Source organism: Staurois parvus, unplaced genomic scaffold (genome assembly GCF_062004578.1).
Source record: "Staurois parvus isolate SC_StPar_1 unplaced genomic scaffold, SC_StPar_1.0 ptg000209l, whole genome shotgun sequence".
Classification (NCBI taxonomy): domain Eukaryota; kingdom Metazoa; phylum Chordata; class Amphibia; order Anura; family Ranidae; genus Staurois; species Staurois parvus.
The window spans coordinates 6,452,501-6,470,556 of NW_028318005.1; the positions used below are offsets into that span (position 1 = coordinate 6,452,501).

Here is an 18,056-nt window from a genome sequence, read left to right on the forward strand (position 1 = left end):
ACAGCAGCAGAAGCCAATGGTGGCTGCTGCTGTATCTAAGCCTGTGAAGAGGGAGAAAGAGGAGAGAGACTCTGCTCTCATGCACATCACTGGATCAAGATCGGGCTCAGGTAAGAATAAGGAGGGGGGGGGGAAGCCGCATGCAAAAGGTTTTTACTTTCATGCACAGAATGCATGACGGTAAAAGAAACCTTCTGCCTTTAAAACCACTTTAGGAGGGTTTGAAGAGATCTCCACCCAAATCTTGCTGTGTCTCTAGGTCAGGAAGTGAAGTTTCCTCAATGGAACAGACTACACAAAAGAAAAAACCCACTCTATCCAGCAACCCTCCTCCTTTTTCCTCCCAAAAAATAAAACAGAAATGGTTTAAATAAATATACTTGCATATGTTAATATGTGGCTTGCGGTAGACATAAGAGAAGAAGGCAATGCAACTAGGCACCAACACTAGATTGACCTTGGGTATTTGCAACCTTTCTTCCACCGATTAGTTTTTATTCCCCAACTAGAAAACAACTGTAATCCATTTACCAGGGGTAACCCCAAACTTTCTTTTAAAAAATATCCCGGTTTACTACTGGGAATGCTTCAGTTTCATATTACTTAGATTTTTTTTTTACATGAAAGCACCACAGCCCTGAAATGACACTTGTCCTTAGAGGTAAAAGGCTGCCAGGTATTCATGGGTGGCCTTATTGAAGATCTTTGTTGATATAATAGGCTTTGGTAAAAGATAAATACAGCGGATGAGAAAATGGCAGCAATGCTTTTAACATTTGATGAAGCTCAGCACATGTGCTAGACGTTAATGAGATAATTATTTACACTCTATGTACACTCAGAGCTGGCGTGGTAACACAGCCCTTTGCATGAGCAAAACTCCATTTGCGAACTTTCTATTCAAGGATGATGAAAGCCTGTGGTAATTACTTGGAAGGAGGCCGTGTTTATGCCCTTTGCTCATCCCACTGTCATTTCATTTACAATAATAACTTTGTTTAAAAATAGAATAAACTAGTTCATCCAGATGTTTCCCCAAGTGCTGAGATCTCTACTCATCTAGTTTACAAGTTGGATTGTGTTTCTGCAGTGACATAAGCCAAGCAACCTGTCAAGCTGCAGGGCATTCTGGGAGGCAGCCCTGTCTGTAACGGTCACTCACAGCAGCTGCCGGACATTGCTCCAGTCCACACACATGGTTGGCACCTTGGTGCTGCAGTGTTCATGGAACTTGTACATACACGTCTGACAACGGAAACCATTTAGAAGGAACTTCTGACAGATGTCACAAAATGCCAGCTTCAGGAAAGTCTTTCGTACCTGTGAAAGAGAAGTTCAGGTGATTAAAATAGTCAGTCAAAAAGACTAAAAAGCATAAACAAAAATTACACTGATATAACAGGCTCTGTTATTGTATGGGCCTTGTCCTCTATGGTTTGTTATTGGTACATTTTGCTAAACAACTGCATCTATTTGACATTTAAACATTTTATGTATTATATTAAAAGAGAAGTATGGCTTTCTGAAAAAAAATAAATAAATAAAATACTCACCTATGTGGATGCAGCATTGATCTGATGCTGCATCTGTCCCCTGCCGGCTCTGCACAGAGAACGGAGCGATCAAACAGTGCTGATTGCGCAGTTCTCCCTCTCCACTCTTAGTTGAGAACTGTGACGATCAGTCTCTGGCTCTCTGCTCTATCTGTGGAGAGGGTAGAAGCGGCTGGCTCAGGCTCTTGGCAGATCACTGAGAGACTAAGCCAGGTGTTGGTCCAGGCTTCTAGCTGGATCCCGACCATGTGGTCAGGATCTTTCCCCAGCCTGGATGGGCTCTGTGAGCCCTCTGTCAGCTGAAAACGGGTCACAGGAGTGCAGGACTAACTGCACTCCTGTGATCCATAGAAGTATAAACAAAAAAGCTCCGGCTATAGGTCTCCTTTACACAGTACTCCCCTTCATTGTAATAACATTAAACAGAACAGAACCTTCTAAAAAATTCAGGACTACACTCAGAATTAAAGAGTATCATTTGATCCATGGTTAACAACTCTACACCCGGTTATACTCACCTTGGTCCCCCATCACTCTATCAAAGCCCTTTAATAAATACCCAGGTATGGGGAAGCATTGAATCTCCTCCTAGGATGCAGTGCTTGGGCCAAAGGAAACGATCACAAGGCTTGAACACCATCATATGAGTAGAAGCAGAAAGGGGACTATCAGCGGGTGAGAAATTGTTCTTCCTAAAGAACCTGCTTTCCGTTAAACTGTGAAGGCAGATTGCTCTGGTTGATAGTTGTTTCCCCAATTTTGGGTAACCAAGTGATCGAAACAGTCATGTAAATTGATTAAAAATACCTTTTTATTAGTACCACAATGGATTCCACCAATATCCACTATAATGTTAGCACTTAGTCACTCAAAACAGAGATAGATGAAACCATGGATGGCAGCAATAAAACTGCCATAAGTAAGGTCAACAAAAGCATGCAAATACCTTTCTGAAATTAGTCAACATTTAATTCTCTAGGACTGATACTTGTAAGCGGTACCAGGACCCATCAGTTGCAACAGTGCAGGGGGTTAATTACTAAGCGATAATAAGCGCATGACAGCAGTACTCTTCAACACACAGAGCATGCGAGAAAATCTCTGCAGATGTTCAGCCACTGGTCCGTTTCTTTACAGTGGTTGTAAACCCTTATATACCCGGTTAAGAGACTGGCCTCAGGTAATACACAGAGACAAGACAAATCCTCCTACATAAGTTGTACCTGAAGTCTTCTCTTCTCTGCATCAATTCAAAGTCCAGAATTTATAAAGCTTGTCTGAGATTTCAGAAAGCAGGGGGCAGGGAGTTGAAGTTACACACTTCAAAGCTCAGTGAGAAGAGTTCTGAGAGCTGATTGGAGGGAAGGGGCACACCCATGTGCTGGAGCAACCTACCAACTTTTTTCTTTTGGTGTCAGGAAAACTTGTCAGAAGCGACTTAAACAGATAAAAGGGGAACAAGACAGCAAGCAGAAATGACACCTGTTCATATTTCATGTCTGAGGTTTACAAACACTTTAAAGAAGAAGTAAAGAATGGCCTATGCACTGTGTGTGTAACTGCCAAAAATGGGCCCTCACAACTCTTGGAGATCTATGGCTACAATAATTAGCAATTTAAATATTATATTTCACCTATCTTGATAATATTTTGTTTAATGTAACTCTACTTTAAACTACTTGTACTTCAGACAACTGTATTAGTGTTGGATTCCCCATGATTTTCTATTTCAGTAACATTGGTTACCAGGCCAAAATCAAGAGGGTCAGTCTACCTAGTAGGGACACAGATAGCAATAAAAAGCTGGCTGGGGTTGCAAAAAATGCAATACATATACGTTATTTTAAAAATTACCACTACGTGTGCACTAGTCAGCACAACCAATACAAGCAATGGAAATAGGGAGAAATGGGGATACCTGTAATTGTTTCAACTGTTTAAGAAGGTATACTCCACTTTGGGGAGGTTTCCTCTCACCTTTATTGTGTGTCTGGACAGAAGTAAGACATCTTTCAAGGGGGACACAGACAGCAAAAAGAAAATCCAACATGGTGTTTAATAATGCCCTGCTTTTGTTAGACCACTTTATTGATCTGATAATAGTCTTGATTGTCAGTACAATGTAAACTTCAAAAAGCAATGAAACTGAAAAAAGAAATTGATGATGCTGCTGCGGTTTTGAAAAGCTGATCTGAAAATGTTTATGATGGTTAAAATTCAGTTGCAACTTCAGGTTCAAAAGCAATGCACACAATGAGAAATTGAGGAGTGTTGCCACACAGATTTGCCAGAAACTTACAAAGTTATGGGTGGTAAGAGGGACATGATCCAAAAAATCCACTTGCAGCTCCGCTCCAATTAATGACATGGCATCCGTAGCCCAGTCTAGTCGATGCTTCTTGCTGGAATACAAAATCAAATTAAAGTGCTGTGTTCTATCCAAATGTTCTTGACCCACAAGTAGCCAGAGGCTCTATTTTCCCTCTTAATAGCATGCATATCTCTACCCTCTTCTAAAAATAAAGAAAAAAGAAGGAAACCCAAACAACTAGATATGTCTTTGTTCTGGAGGCGACTCGTTAAAGGCAGTATGTCATTTTGTAGTATTGTTAAGTGGGGCAGTTTTTCCCGTACCAATAAAATTGACATACCAACACATTCCCTGCTGACTGAAAAACTGAACCCTTCTAAACATACCAGATTTGCTGTAACTTAATTGCCTAGTAAAATAGATGGGGGTTTGATGTAGTTTTCTTAAAATCGAAGATCTGACTGTGCAGTCTAAGCAGGAGTGTCTGAACCACTACAAGTAACTGAACAGTTTAAAAATGAACTGGCCACACATTGATGCTGATTTTACACCAGTTTTAAAGTGTTTAAAGTGTTGCTAAACCCAGGACTTTGCATTCACTATATTTATTTCAGGTACTTACCTGGTCTCCCACAGTACACAGAACATGGAAACGCAATTATTTTAGTGAATATAAACTTAAAAAAATTCTCCCCTATAAGGCTGCAGGACCCCTGACTTCTGTCTGGACAGTGCTGATTGGCCCTGTGCTGATCACATGCACTCTCCCAAGAAGAAAAAAAAAAAAACCTCTCTAGCAATACACACTAAACTGAGCATGTGCAGAAGAGCTACAGGTTCAGTCTGTCTTATCAACGTGGACATTTGAACAAGAGGAAGGGCAGAGAAGTCAGGATCAAACAGCCTTTTTACACAATACAGAGGATTAACCCCTTAGGTTCCACAGTGAGTCCATCAAGCATGCTTTACTGCATATACAGACTGATTTTACGGTTATGAGTTTAGTAACACTCAGAGTATTTTTACTGAAATTTTGCGTTTCCTAGACCTCTGTGGTAATATAGTGTTACATAAAAATTTGGAACTACCACTATTTTATTCTCTTGGGTCTTTGCTGTCAGAAAATCTATAATATTTGGGGGTTTTGTGTAATCTTCAGGCCAAAAATGATTTTTTAAACGTTTTTAAAAAAAATGCAAAAACAGCTCTAGCAGTGAAAGGGATAAAGGATAAGCCTTTCCTGACGAGCACCCAATCGGTGCCCATTACACATACACAAACGTCTTCTAAAAGTATGCAACGGCACGATTGGTTATTGCCGTTTCCACTGGCCAATCACAGTACTGGGGTGCTGTGAACAGCCCTGGTACCATAAATCGCTGTGACCACAGTTACAGTAGTAAACAAGGCTTTCATTCATTATGCTTTGCTGATTACTGTGCGATCTCTGTGATTGGTCACAGCAATCACATGGTACCAGGACCAATCACAGCAGCCTTGTACCATGTGATCACTGCCACAGCAGTACCATGTCACCAGGCCAGTGCTTTAAATCAATATCCCTATTAACCGCCACCCCAGTGTCACTAATCATTGCCACCCACTCACAGTGTCCCTAATCACCGCCACACCAGTCAGTGTCCCTAATCACGGCAGTGCACTCAGTGTACCTAATCATCAAAACCCACTATCAGTGTCCCTATTCACTGCAGTCCTGCAGTGTCCTATTTATCGTCACACCAGTCATATTGTTCCTGATCGCCGCCACACCAGTCATATTGTCGTTGATCATTGCCACACCAGTCATATTGTCGTTGATCATTGCCACACCAGTCCCAATGTTGCCTCTGCCTACTGCCTGTACTAACCCTGGATTGTTTTTTGCCAAATTTCTGTCTGATGCCTGCAGTGATCCTTTGCCTGTTTGCTGACCTTGTCTCTTCCTGTGGACTGAATGGACCAAGCACATCCCAATGACTACGTTCCTTTGAGACAGTAAACGCATTCTTCGGGGCAGCCATGTTACACTACATCATATTCCCTGACCACTTGTCCAGAAGTGACTATTACAGTACACTGGTTTTGACACAATTGGTTGATTTGTGTTATACACAAGATACAAAGTCCGGTAGATAATCAACCCAGACAGTCAAAAAGACTCACATATGGTTTTGCCATACTCAGGAGAAGTAGCAGAATGTGTTTTAAATTGTAATGCTAAGTATGCGTATGCTGTGTGTGGGAAAGGTCTTCTTAAATTGCAAACAAAAAAAAATTTTCATTTCCTTTCTACATTTTCCAAAACCTTGGCAAAAAAACCCAAAATTTTTCTAAAGACTCACCGTGCCTCTTTAAAAATAATTCGGGACGTTTACTCTCTAAAATGTGGTCATTTTGTTGGTGTTTCCACGGTCTTGGTGCACCAGGCCCTCCAAAAAAATGTGATAGTCAGGAAATTAGATGCATAATCTATGCCTCTAGAATGCCTGAAGATGTTGCCTTGGATTTTGAGTGCCTCTATATGGCTAAGCTGTGAAAATGTCTCACACGTGGAATCACCATACTCAAGAGGAGTAGGGATATGTGTTTTGGGGTGTAATTCTAACCATGATGCGTATAAGAAATATCCTACTGAGTGACAACTTTATGTTTAAAAAAAAAAAAAAAAATTCATTTTCTTTCCTGCATTTTCCCAAAAAACTGGTGACATTTTCAAAAGACCCATTATGCCTTTCAGAAAATACCCTTCACTAGAGTACAAGATTTAGGGTTCTCCGATTCCATCATCTTTAAGAGCCCACTCCACTAGGTCCTTCGCTGCATCCTGGGCGGAGAAGGCAGGGTATCTGTGGAAGAGATCTGTAGAGCAGCCACGTGGTCCAGCCAAGATACCTTGGAGGTAGTCTCAACTGTGGGACAAGGGGAGTAGAAGGGGTTTTTCACTGCTTGTTTCATTGTGTTTTCTGTTGGGAAGGAGCCAATTATCTTTCAAGTTTCCTGTCCTGGAAAAGTCGCAGACACATTGTTACCAGTAAGTGTAACTGGGATTTTTACATCACTGATGGTATTAGTGTACAGCCTGTTCATTTCTACTCGACAAGCAGCACAGCTGAGAGGGAAAGTGCTCTTGGGCAGCACCTGATGCGAGCTGGAGGTGCAGGAAAAGAGACAAATTTGGAGAGGCGTAACTACTATTGATTCCACGAACAACAAAATTTCAGATTCTTTTGGTAGGTAAACATATAAAAATATGTTTTCAACTATGTATTTAGCTGCGGGCAGGATTTCCAGCTTAAATTTTATCTAAAGCATGGGTCGAATTCTGAACCAATTTTCTTTCTAAAATCATAACTAAGAATTTGTGTTCAAATTTTACACCATTAGTGGGCTACAATATGGGCCAATTTTCATGTGGCCATCAAATTTGAGTGATCAGCATGTTGGAAATTTGTTGAAAAACAAACAAATTTCTAATCAATGATGGGAGAATAGTGCGAGAAATATAATTGAAAAAGAAATGCGCATGAGCTGTGACCTGGAAAGGAAAGAAGATTCCCAGCCAAGAAATTTCTCTTCTTTAGCAACATGGGGTAAAATTGAAGGCTTGGTTGGTCAAATTTCGAAATCAATGGTGGCACCATTGGCTTACAAAACGCACAAAATTCTGATTTTATAAAGAAAATTAGTTCAGACTTCAACCCATGTATGGCCTGCATGAGTCAAGAGCAGAAACAAAGAATGAGAAATGAATGAACACCTGCTAGAAGACAATAAAAAGCAGGTGATCAGTGATTTTTGCTGATTTCTAACTGCCAACTAACTGTCTCTCTGTAATTGCTTTTATCTCCCCCCCCCCCCCCATTTCCTTATACACTGCTACCAGTGGTTAGTACTGTTCACAGACATTTCAGTTTTGCATGGTTCACAGGACATTTATTTACTGCCTTCATGTCTCCATTGACAAGATCTCTCTTGTGGCACTCCCAAATGTTCAACCACCACTACTACATAGTCAAGAGAGAACTCCAGTTGCAGCCTCCAAGAATAATCTGGCCAAAAGGAGTATATTGAAGGACCCATTCACACCTAGCAATTGGTAACATGCATTTTTTTTTGCAAGTTTTTCGTGCAACATACAGTGGGCTGCCCTCCGCAGAGCAAAGTAGTTCATGGAGCATTTTTCCACATTCCAGTTTGCACGTTATTTTACTGCCCATTTTGCTGTGTTAGTTGCAAGTTTTTGTGTATAGCAAAGCATTCGAAAAGCACCTCAAAAATAAATTGCATGTTAAAATGCACATTTTAGGACAGAAAATTACCCCAAACTAACATTTTCTAAAAGCAGAGATCCAAAAGAAATTTAAAAAAAAAAAAAAAAAAGGAAGGTGGTAGTTGCAAAATTTAGTGTCACTCCATATTTGGTCATCAAATTTGCAAAACTGTATTTTCAGTAAAAAATATACAAATTTAGTTATAGTGCACACAAACATAACATAATCCCCATTAAAGACGAGACTGTTAAATAGATGCCATAAAAATATCAAGCCTCGAGTTTTTGTTTGCCTTTGTAACAATGAAAAAGTATGATAAACTGCCAGCTACAGGAGGGCACAGGCAAAAAAAAATATTGCGTTAACCTCCATATAACACCAACTCTAACAAACATGCCTTTTTTGGAAAGCAGTATCAGGGGCAAAAGCAAAAGAGACGTGGAACCTGTGTCCTCAATGCACTCCATGAAATTTATTTTACAATGCATAAATAGGTCATTTTCTTTCTAGTCCATTGAGGTAAACATGCATTCATATACAGTCAAGATGTCCAAAAGCAGTCCAACTAAGGGGTGGGCAACAGCAAAAACTCCCATGCTTTCCCAGAGGAGAAAGCAATACCTAGGAGTCCAACCCAGGAAGGTGGCTGAAAAAGAGAGAGAGCCAACAAAGGGAAAGCATCCTAAGAGGGGATTCCTGCAACATCCAACACACCCGATGGTTGAAAAAGGGCTGAACTACCTGATTATTGAAAAATGATCCATTAGCACACAAGAGTGTAGAACGTTTTAGTAATCGTTTAAGCTGGACAGCTTGTCTGCCAGTGACATGTAGCTACCACACATAGATACCTGCAAGGCCAAATCCGGCGTGCTGACTGCAAAGGTTCAAAAAAGTTAACGCTCTTTAGGAAATGTCAGCTGAACATTCTACAATGGAAACGGCAGGAAAGCCCTAGGGTGAATCCAAGGACCAACGCTCTGAAAAGCAACAGATGCCTCCAAAGGGTGCTAAGGGGCCAGGTCCAACTTTAAGTAAACCTCTTCCAGAGCTAGTACTAGTCAATCTTGTAGGTCAGAGAGTCCCTCTGGAGACCAGGGAGGCTGAGGAGTACCATGTGCCACAAAGGGCCTTACAGTACCAAAAGACATAGGATTCTCCAAAAGGAAGTAGTGTCCAGAATAGGGTATAACTCTAAAACCCGAGTTCCCAGATGAAAAGGTCCAAGGAAGTGGGGAATCCAGGGAGACAAGTGAAGAAGCAGTAGCCCATGAGGGATTGTTGGCAGCAACTAAAAGATGCTAGGGTCTCCTCTGTCTTGCGGAGAAGATATGTTGCTTCTGCAGCGGTAATGCAACTAGGCCCATGGAGATAAATACAGTGTTGTAGGAGCAGCTTCGGGATGATGTTTCCTCCAGACTGAATGGTGGGAAAGAGTATGGAGTGTGCATGCATCATTTAACTCAGCAGATGACATCGGAGCTTGGTTCCCCAGCCTTAACCCTTGCAGTAACACCAATGGTGGTGAGAACTTTGTGGGGTGTTCAGCCTTGTAAGCAGAGTGGAAGTTCCTAGTGCTTTAGTCCAACGATCTTGCTCACAAAATGAATCTTCTGAGACAAAGTCAAACCTCGGGCTGTGTCACGGTTCTGGACCTGGAAAGCACTCTGTAGCTAACAGAATACACTTTAAGTCTAGAATGCATCATACTGCGGAGCCCAATGCCCGAACGTCTTATTTCAGACTATCCCCGCAAATACAGTTTACCGGGGTTTGGGTACAGCCTCCAAAGCTAGGCTGAGGAAACAATGATCTTTATAGCCGCTATATAGGGACCAGCTCAAGCAGAAATATAGCAAGTAATCTTGATTCAAATCTCAGAGAAAAGAAATCCATGACTCTTTAGCAAAAAAAAAAGTCAAAATTGAGTTTCACCCTCCCCCGTTTTTTGTTTTTTTGCACCTCTCCTTTTTGCGGAGATGGCCACAGTGAAAATATTTACCCACACAAAGGATTCAGTGTTGTTCTGCTGAGATCCTCTTCTCAGCAGTTGCTGCTGGGTCCCGCCATGTTCATCTGTGATATCATTGGTAGACTGCACCGGCTCCTTCAGGTTCCAGCGCTGCTAGACGTGCCCCCCATCTGCATTACTGAATCGGGTGATGTGCAAGGGTCTCAGTGTCTCCTGGGATATGAATGTCACATATCCCAGGAGGTGCTGGGGGCACTGAGATCATTCGCCTAGGCCAGGGGTGTCCAAACTTTCTAAACAAAGGACCAGTTTACTGTGCTTCAGACTTTAGAGGGGCTGAACTATAGCCAATGGGTGTAGAACATGCCCCAACATCAGTGAGAGTAAACAATATCTGATCTTTCATATTAGGGGAAATATCCGTGCCCCATCGTTGGTGTCAGTAGGAGGAAGAATGCCCCATCATTGGTATCAATAAGAGGAATAGTACTTTGTATGAGTGGGAGGAATAGTGCCCCAAAGGCCAAAAAAGGTATCCAAAAGGGCTGCATTTGGACCCCAGGCCGCCGTTTGTAGACCACTGGCATAGGTAAATGATGGTGGATGGTGGGGGGCTTGGGGGTGAGCGTAAACTTAAGAAAAAAAAAAAGAAAGCAAGAAAACTGTAAAAAAACAAACAAAAAATATACCCTGATAATTGTGCACCGGAGGGTAGGTGGGTGGGTGGGGAGCAAAGGGACTGAAATGGGTGACGGTCCGCTTTAAGCTTAAGAAAAAGCATCTAATCTCTTAGGACACTAGCTAAAAAACCTGGACGCATGCTGAGTAGAGGAAGGGGGTTAAATTGTGGAATCGCAAACGATTTTAACGGTCAGTACCCATACATCCTGTAGGCAGCAGTGTCCGGATGTATCTGAGATCCTGTGTCCCAATATGGACAAGAAAGGACTTCTTGCCCTCATTTTATTAGATTTTTTTTTTTTTTAACTTTACCTGATTGTGATTACTAAGGGGCAAGCCCCTTTGTGATCATAGAGTTTAAGTAACAGGTGCTCTTTATGGAAACATTAGGGGATTTATTTTTATTTCAGGTACCTGTATAGCGCCGTCAATTTACGCAGCGCTTTACATGTATATTATACATTCACATTAGTCCCTAACCCTCAAGGGGTGTACAATCTAAGATCCCTAGCTTACATTCATGCATACACATACTAGGACAATTTAGACAGGATCCAATTCACCTACCAGCATGTCTTAGGAGCGTGAGAGGAAACCGGAGTACCCGGAGGAAACCCACGCAGGCACAGGGAGAACATGCAAACTCCAGGCAGGAGGTACTGTGGCTGGGATTTGAACCCACGACCCTAGTACTGCCAGGCAGAAGTGCTAACCATTTAGCCACTGTGATCCATTAAACCCCTGATGTTTTCCCTGCAATGCTTACAACAAATGAATATGAAAGTACCAGCCAGCTGCCAGAATTGGACAGCCGCAAACCAGAAGTGCTCAGAGCAGAGCGCTTTCACATTCAGAGCAAAACGGAAGGATTGGAAAACAATGTTCCCCAAGCTCCCTTCGTTACTCTAGCCTGCTTTGTGTTAACCCCAACCATTTCTTGAACTCAAGCTACTATGTAAAAACGGTTACCGAGAATAATGCTTGGGATTACCCATTTTAATCGTAGTAGTGATAGGAAAATCGAAAGTGGATGATAAATATTGCACTCACATACACATGGATAAAAACAAAGGGAATCAATATGTTCAGTGGATACATCAATGGATGGCAGCTTCTTAAGAATACTCCGATGGATATAAATTGTTAAGAAAGCAGAGAGAGAGGGAAGTGCTACACTCTTAATGTAGTATTAATAAAGGCAATGTACAAAAAGATTAAGAGATGCACTGACATAGAAATGGTGTAACACAGGCAATACTCAGTGTCCAGCAGGTGGCGTCCTTCTGATAGTTCCCAGTGGAGATATGTAGAGGGTGGTTAGGGAGCTACTCCCAGTGGAAGGTCTCATTAGTGGATGTAAAAATATGGTGCATAAAACAGAAACCAAAAGGGAGAGTGGGCTGCTCTAAGTGTAGTATTTATTAAATAAAAAGATAAATGATAAAAATGCACTCACATTAAGTAAAACAACAGGCAATGTACCAAAACATCCAGCAGGTGGCTTCATATTGTTGGCTCCTATGGATAGTCAGTCCTGGATGGTCATAGGTGGGATACGTATGAGAAAAAGCACTATAGTCTCTCTTGGTATGAAAACCAGGAGGAACATGCAGTGGTGTATATGATTACAGGCCACTGTGGATAGCAGGAAGCAAGATCACTGGCTAGAGGGGCGTGAGTGGGCGAAGCTACATGTTTCGGGGCAGAGTCCCCTTTGTCAGGCCTAATTTTTTTGTACATTGCCTTTCATTAACACTACACAGAGTGATGTGATTCCCCTCTATCCTCCTTATCGTTTTAAATCCAAAGTATTCTTAAGAAACTGCCATCCGTTGATGTCTCCACTGAACATATTATGCTGTGATTTATCCATGTGTATGCGAGTGCAATACTTATCCAGTTTTTGTATTGATTTTGGTAATACTACTACGCTTAGACAGTGCTGGTCCCCCTCTGGTCTTGTTTTCACCAGGGCTGTGGAGTTGGAGGAAATCTTGGGTACCTGGAGTCGGAGTCGGCAAACAATGCTCCGACTCTGATTAAATTTAGATTGGAATTAAAAAAAAAGCAAGTTTAAATGTCCCAATTCACAAAAAGTTATAATTAATGACTTCTCTACTGTAAGAATAAAGACCAATGCATGCAGTGCCTCATGTAACCGCAAAACGAACACGTTAAGGGACTGTGAAGAAGCATGCTTTTCATGTGCTTCACTTAATGGCACGCAACGCACAATTAGGAGCGGCAATACTTATACTTTCCATAGTGTTTTACAGATTTTGTTTTTGGTTCATATAGATAAGCTTTGTTTTTGTTCTAAAACAACCAAATAATGTGGTTTGTATTTTTGGATTGGTAAAGTTCCTGTTCCTGATGTTTATGCCTGCTGCTACTATCCAGCCACTTGATTAATTAATAAAAGAAAATTAATAAAACTTTGTTGTTTTCATTGTGTTTGTCTTTTGCTTCAACTGTTCAATACAGTAGACTGTTGGCTTCCCATCCAGTAGTCCTGTGGTAATGACATGTATGTTGCCTTTCTTTCCTTCAAGGAATGTATAAAATACATTCGCATATTAATACAGAGGAGTCGGAAGTAAAAAAAAAAAACTGAGGAGTCGGAACATTTATCTACCGACTCCACAGCCCTGGTTTTCACATCACAGTAATGACATCACAAAATCTCATTAATAGTCAAAAGCAGCAGTGCCTTAGATCTCACACATCAGATAAACGGCTGTGACACTGAATGCACACATCCATACGAGGAATAGTACTGCTGCTTTTCAGGCTAAATTCCTGCCGAAATGTAAACTTTTCACACAGTACTGCTTAGGCACAACTTACACTTCTAGATGTTCCCTATAACACAGCAAACCTTCAAGTTCAAGTCTACTTTTAAATGTACATGGAAAAAGCCCGTGCTTGGTCCTCCTACATTTTCAGTAAAATAACTGCATTGATAACGTGCTTTATTTACACAAAATACCAGTGGTAAGAAAAATGTGAGCAATATCAATGCTGTAGTAATGAACCATAAATAGATTCAAAGTGCAGCCTGAGGCAACATGCTAGACCCAGCTGGAACACATATACAGACACAAACCTGATTAAGTGCTGCATACACACCCCTCAGGTGCTATTTGTGAATTTCAATGGGATATTTGGAAAGGCACAACCAGAAAGTCATTGTATCTGTTGGCTGACACACACAGCAGTTTCACAAATCCCACAGGAATAAGTTGCGTGACTTGTCCCCACCTACAGAAACTTAGTATCTGATTACCTCAACCAAAACAAAACTCGCACTGGGAAACGTCCCAGCACTTCCAACTGTAGGCAGCTTCTCGCCAAGTGTGCATGGTGGGGAGAAAGAGGCCACGACTTCAAACCAGACGCTCACAGCTCAATGTTCCAGAGCAGAATTTCATCTTATTGCATAATTCACAGCAGAGCTCACAACATCAATACCATTGTATTAAAACATCTCAGAAATGGCTATAGCCAAAAACAACACAGATCTAAAAAACAAATACCCAAACTCAGTCTAAGTCATGAGCTTCCTCTTAGATACTGTAACCTTTGTTATGCCAGGCAGAGTGATAGCGTCTCTGAAAAGGACCACTTTGCACTCTTGCCCCCCCCCACCTACACCTTAACAATCTATTACCTCTCCTCCTTCCCCCATACTCTGCCCTGAAATGATAGGCATCAGTGGCTAGCAGAAGCCGTGATGTTACTCCTCCGATCATGTGAAGAGGAGGCAATCAAGTGTTGGGTCCCCTCATGCACCTGTGTACATAAAGTCATTTTTGAACTCCAAGAAAAGTTACTTTGCTTAGACCAGCCTCTCTCACCTTTTCAACACAGAGAAACCATTGAAAATTTACTTTCCAGGTCTCAGGGAACCCCTGCTAAAAATTACTAGATCTAAAACTCATGATACATTAGTGTGAAGGTCAATAGGAAGAATGCTTCTTACATTTCGGGTCATTGGGAAGAATTACCGTATTTTCCGGCGTATAAGACGACTTTTCAACCCCTGAAAATCTTCTGAAAAGTCGGGGGTCGTCTTATACGCCGGAGCGAGCCGGGCGGCACTTTTTCGAGGGGCGGCGTGGCCCCCCCTCCTCCTCCAACGGACACAAAGTACAGGGGTGGGCAGAGGGGCTGCTGTACCTTACCTGGCTCCGGTCCCACGATGATCCGGTCCAGGAAGCGCGGCTGCTCCTTCTTTCAGTTCGGCTGCTCGATGGTCACGCGGCCGCTCGGCTCCGCCTCCTCACCGGTGATTGGGCGCCAGCACTGGAAAGGCACACAGGCGACCAATCACCGGCGAGGAGGCGGAGCCGAGCGGCCCCGCGAAAATCGAGCGGCCGCACTGGAAGAAGGAGCAGCTGCTCCTCTCCCCCACTGACACTAACGATGGGGCACTATTCCTCCTCCACACTGACACCAACGATGAGGCACTGTTCCTCTCCCACTGACACCAACGATGAGGCACTGTTCCTCTCCCACTGACACCAACGATGAGGCACTGTTCCTCTCCCACTGACACCAACGATGAGGCACTGTTCCTTCCCCACTGACACCAACGATGGGGCACTATTCCTCCTCCCTACTGACACCAACGATGGGGCACTATTCTCCCCACTGATACCAACGATGGGGCACTATTCTCCCCACTGATACCAACGATGGGGCGCAATTCCTCCCACTGACACCAATGATGGGACGCAATTCCTCCCACCGACACCAATGATGGGGCGCAATTCCTGCCACTGATACCAATGATGGAGCACTATTCCTCCCACTGACACCAATGATGGGCCGCTATTCCTCCCACTGACACCAATGATGGGCCGCTATTCCTCCCACTGACACCAATGATGGAGCACTATTCCTCCCACTGACACCAATGATGGAGCACTATTCCTCCCACTGAAACCAATGATGGGGCACTATTCCTCCCACTGACACCAATGATGGGGCACTATTCCTCCCACTGACACCAATGATGGGGCACTATTCCTCCCACTGACACCAATGATGGGGCACTATTCCTCCCACTGACACCAATGATGGGACACTATTCCTCCCACTGACACCAATGATGGGGCACGATTCCTCCCACTGACTAATGATGGGGCACTATTCCTCCCACTGACTAATGATGGGGCACTATTTCTCACACACTGACACTAATGATGGGGCACCATCATTGGTGTCAGTGGGAGGAATAGTGTCCCATCATTGGTATCAGTGGGAGGAATAGTGCCCCATCATTGGTGTCAGTGGATGAAATAGTGCCTCATCATTGGTGTCAGTGGGAGGAGTAGTGCCTCATCATTGGTGTCAGTGGGAGGAATAGCACCCCATCATTGGAATACCATACTGAAATAGCATACCATATTGAAATCAAATCTGATGTTTTTTCATTTTTATTTGGTGTGAGTTGGAAGAGGGGTAGTCTTATACGGTGAGTATAGCTCAGACCCTATATTTTAACAGGAAAAGTAGGGGGTCGTCTTATACGCCCAGTCGTCTTATACGCCGGAAAATACGGTACCTTTTTATAGATAGCCAAAAAGATCAATGATGTCAGTGGGAGCCTGATAGACAAAAATTGTTCATTACGCAAGGAACCCCTAGCAACCCCTGGCCTAGACTGAGAAGATATCAATTTCTAGCCAGCAGGAGAAAGCATTTCCTCATTCCCCTCTAATTAATAACATTGTGACAGTGTAACGTTGTAGCAAATCACAAGGTGAGAGGCTGCAGCATGGCCAAATCTGTGTTAGGCAACTGTCAATACAGTCAACACAAAATGTACATAACTGTCATTTCTGAGACAGCATTTCAGTCCAGGAAACCCTGGACAGCCATTTAACAATTATGGCACCATCCTTCTAGTGAGAAAAGCAGATTGTGTCATTGTCAGAGAGCATTCTACAATCTCTCTGAAAAGTAACCAACATTCGAATGTGGCACATTAACACATTATTCAGTATACATTAAAAGAAAATCTTCACCCATAGAACGCGCCTCCTGTCCATCCCTTTTCCGCTCTACTATCTGTATAGCGGCTATTAATTTAATCTTCAGAAGTTTCTAGAAGACAAAAAAAGCCCCAAACAAAGCATCCTGACATTTACTCTAGAACCAAATTCTCACCTTTTGGTGTCTGGCAGAAGGCGAAAAACTGCGCAACACTCCGGCTGGAGTCCTCTAACCTTTAGCGCTTTCATTAGACAGTCATGAAGGGTCATGCCATTTCGAACATTTACCTTGCAGAAGAAACAGAAACATCAAATCAGCACTAAAGTGATATGAGACAGAATACGATATATGAAGCAGTCCTGAACAGAAGAACTTGACACGACACTTCAATACAGTGCCAAGGAAATGGTCAGGTTTTGCTGCACTCATTAAGAGGGTGTCTCTTAAAATGCGTCAGCCCCAGTTTCTGCTGTGGAGTGTCATCCTAATCCTCAATCACTCAGGTTCTCGATATATTCAGGGGCTGGCTGTTCAAGTCATTTTGCAAGCATTTGATGGCTCTTGTGATTACAATTGTATTTCTTTTATTAATAAATGGTGCTTAGAGTAGTATTAAACCCAAAACCAAAAGTGTAATATATTGCAGCTTACCAATAATTAGATGTGGTGGCTGCATTAGTCAATACAGATGAGGATCCGACTTGGAGGTGACTTCCATTAAAGTCTATGGGCACAAGCCGGATAGAAGTCGTCTTAAAGTAGTACTGGAACCTTTTCTAAAGTCGGAGCGACTTCAGTAGTGTCAATTAAGATAGCTCATTGATTAACATGGGATTTCACATGTCATGCGACTTGGGGTCTCACAAATCGGATCCCAAGTCGCGGCAGTGTGAACCGAGCCTAAAGGTCAGTTTACGGTCCTTCAGAATTAGGGGGCCGGTCTGTGGCCAGTGGGAGCAGAAAACATCAGTGGATGTAAACAATACCTCAGTCTTCGTGGTTAGACAGACCTGAAAAAAAAAAAGAAAAAAGGAAAGCACCTGTGGTCAGTAAGAGGAGGAATAGTGCCACATTAATGGTGCCAGTGGAATGAATAGTGAACCATTATTGCACTGGTGTCAGTTGAAGGATAAGTGTTCCATCACTGGTGTCAGTGGTAGGAATCTCGCCCCCACTTTGTCTTTTCTCCGATATTGGCATTGTGTCCACAGTAGCATTTGCGTAGGTAGAGCAGAGTAGGACTGGCCATAGAGGAATTACTTTGCAAT

The 18,056-nt window shown here is 42.6% G+C and overlaps 1 protein-coding gene across 3 annotated transcripts in view; it reads right to left on the reverse strand.

Annotated features, from left to right (window-relative positions):
• The window catches only part of RAF1 (Raf-1 proto-oncogene, serine/threonine kinase), a 179,303-nt gene that overhangs the window by 58,922 nt on the left and 102,325 nt on the right, over positions 1-18,056 (reverse strand). For 2 of the 3 annotated variants that reach the window (XM_089678716.1, XM_089678715.1), the window contains exons 3-5: positions 16,963-17,075; positions 3,853-3,955; positions 1,163-1,320 (exon numbers count right to left, since the gene is read on the reverse strand). In XM_089678716.1, the coding sequence (XP_089534842.1) occupies positions 1,163-1,320; positions 3,853-3,955; positions 16,963-17,075 (374 nt within the window). The remainder of the gene's footprint in view (positions 1-1,162; positions 1,321-3,852; positions 3,956-16,962; positions 17,076-18,056) is intronic. The other variant, XM_089678718.1, reaches the window with a different exon arrangement.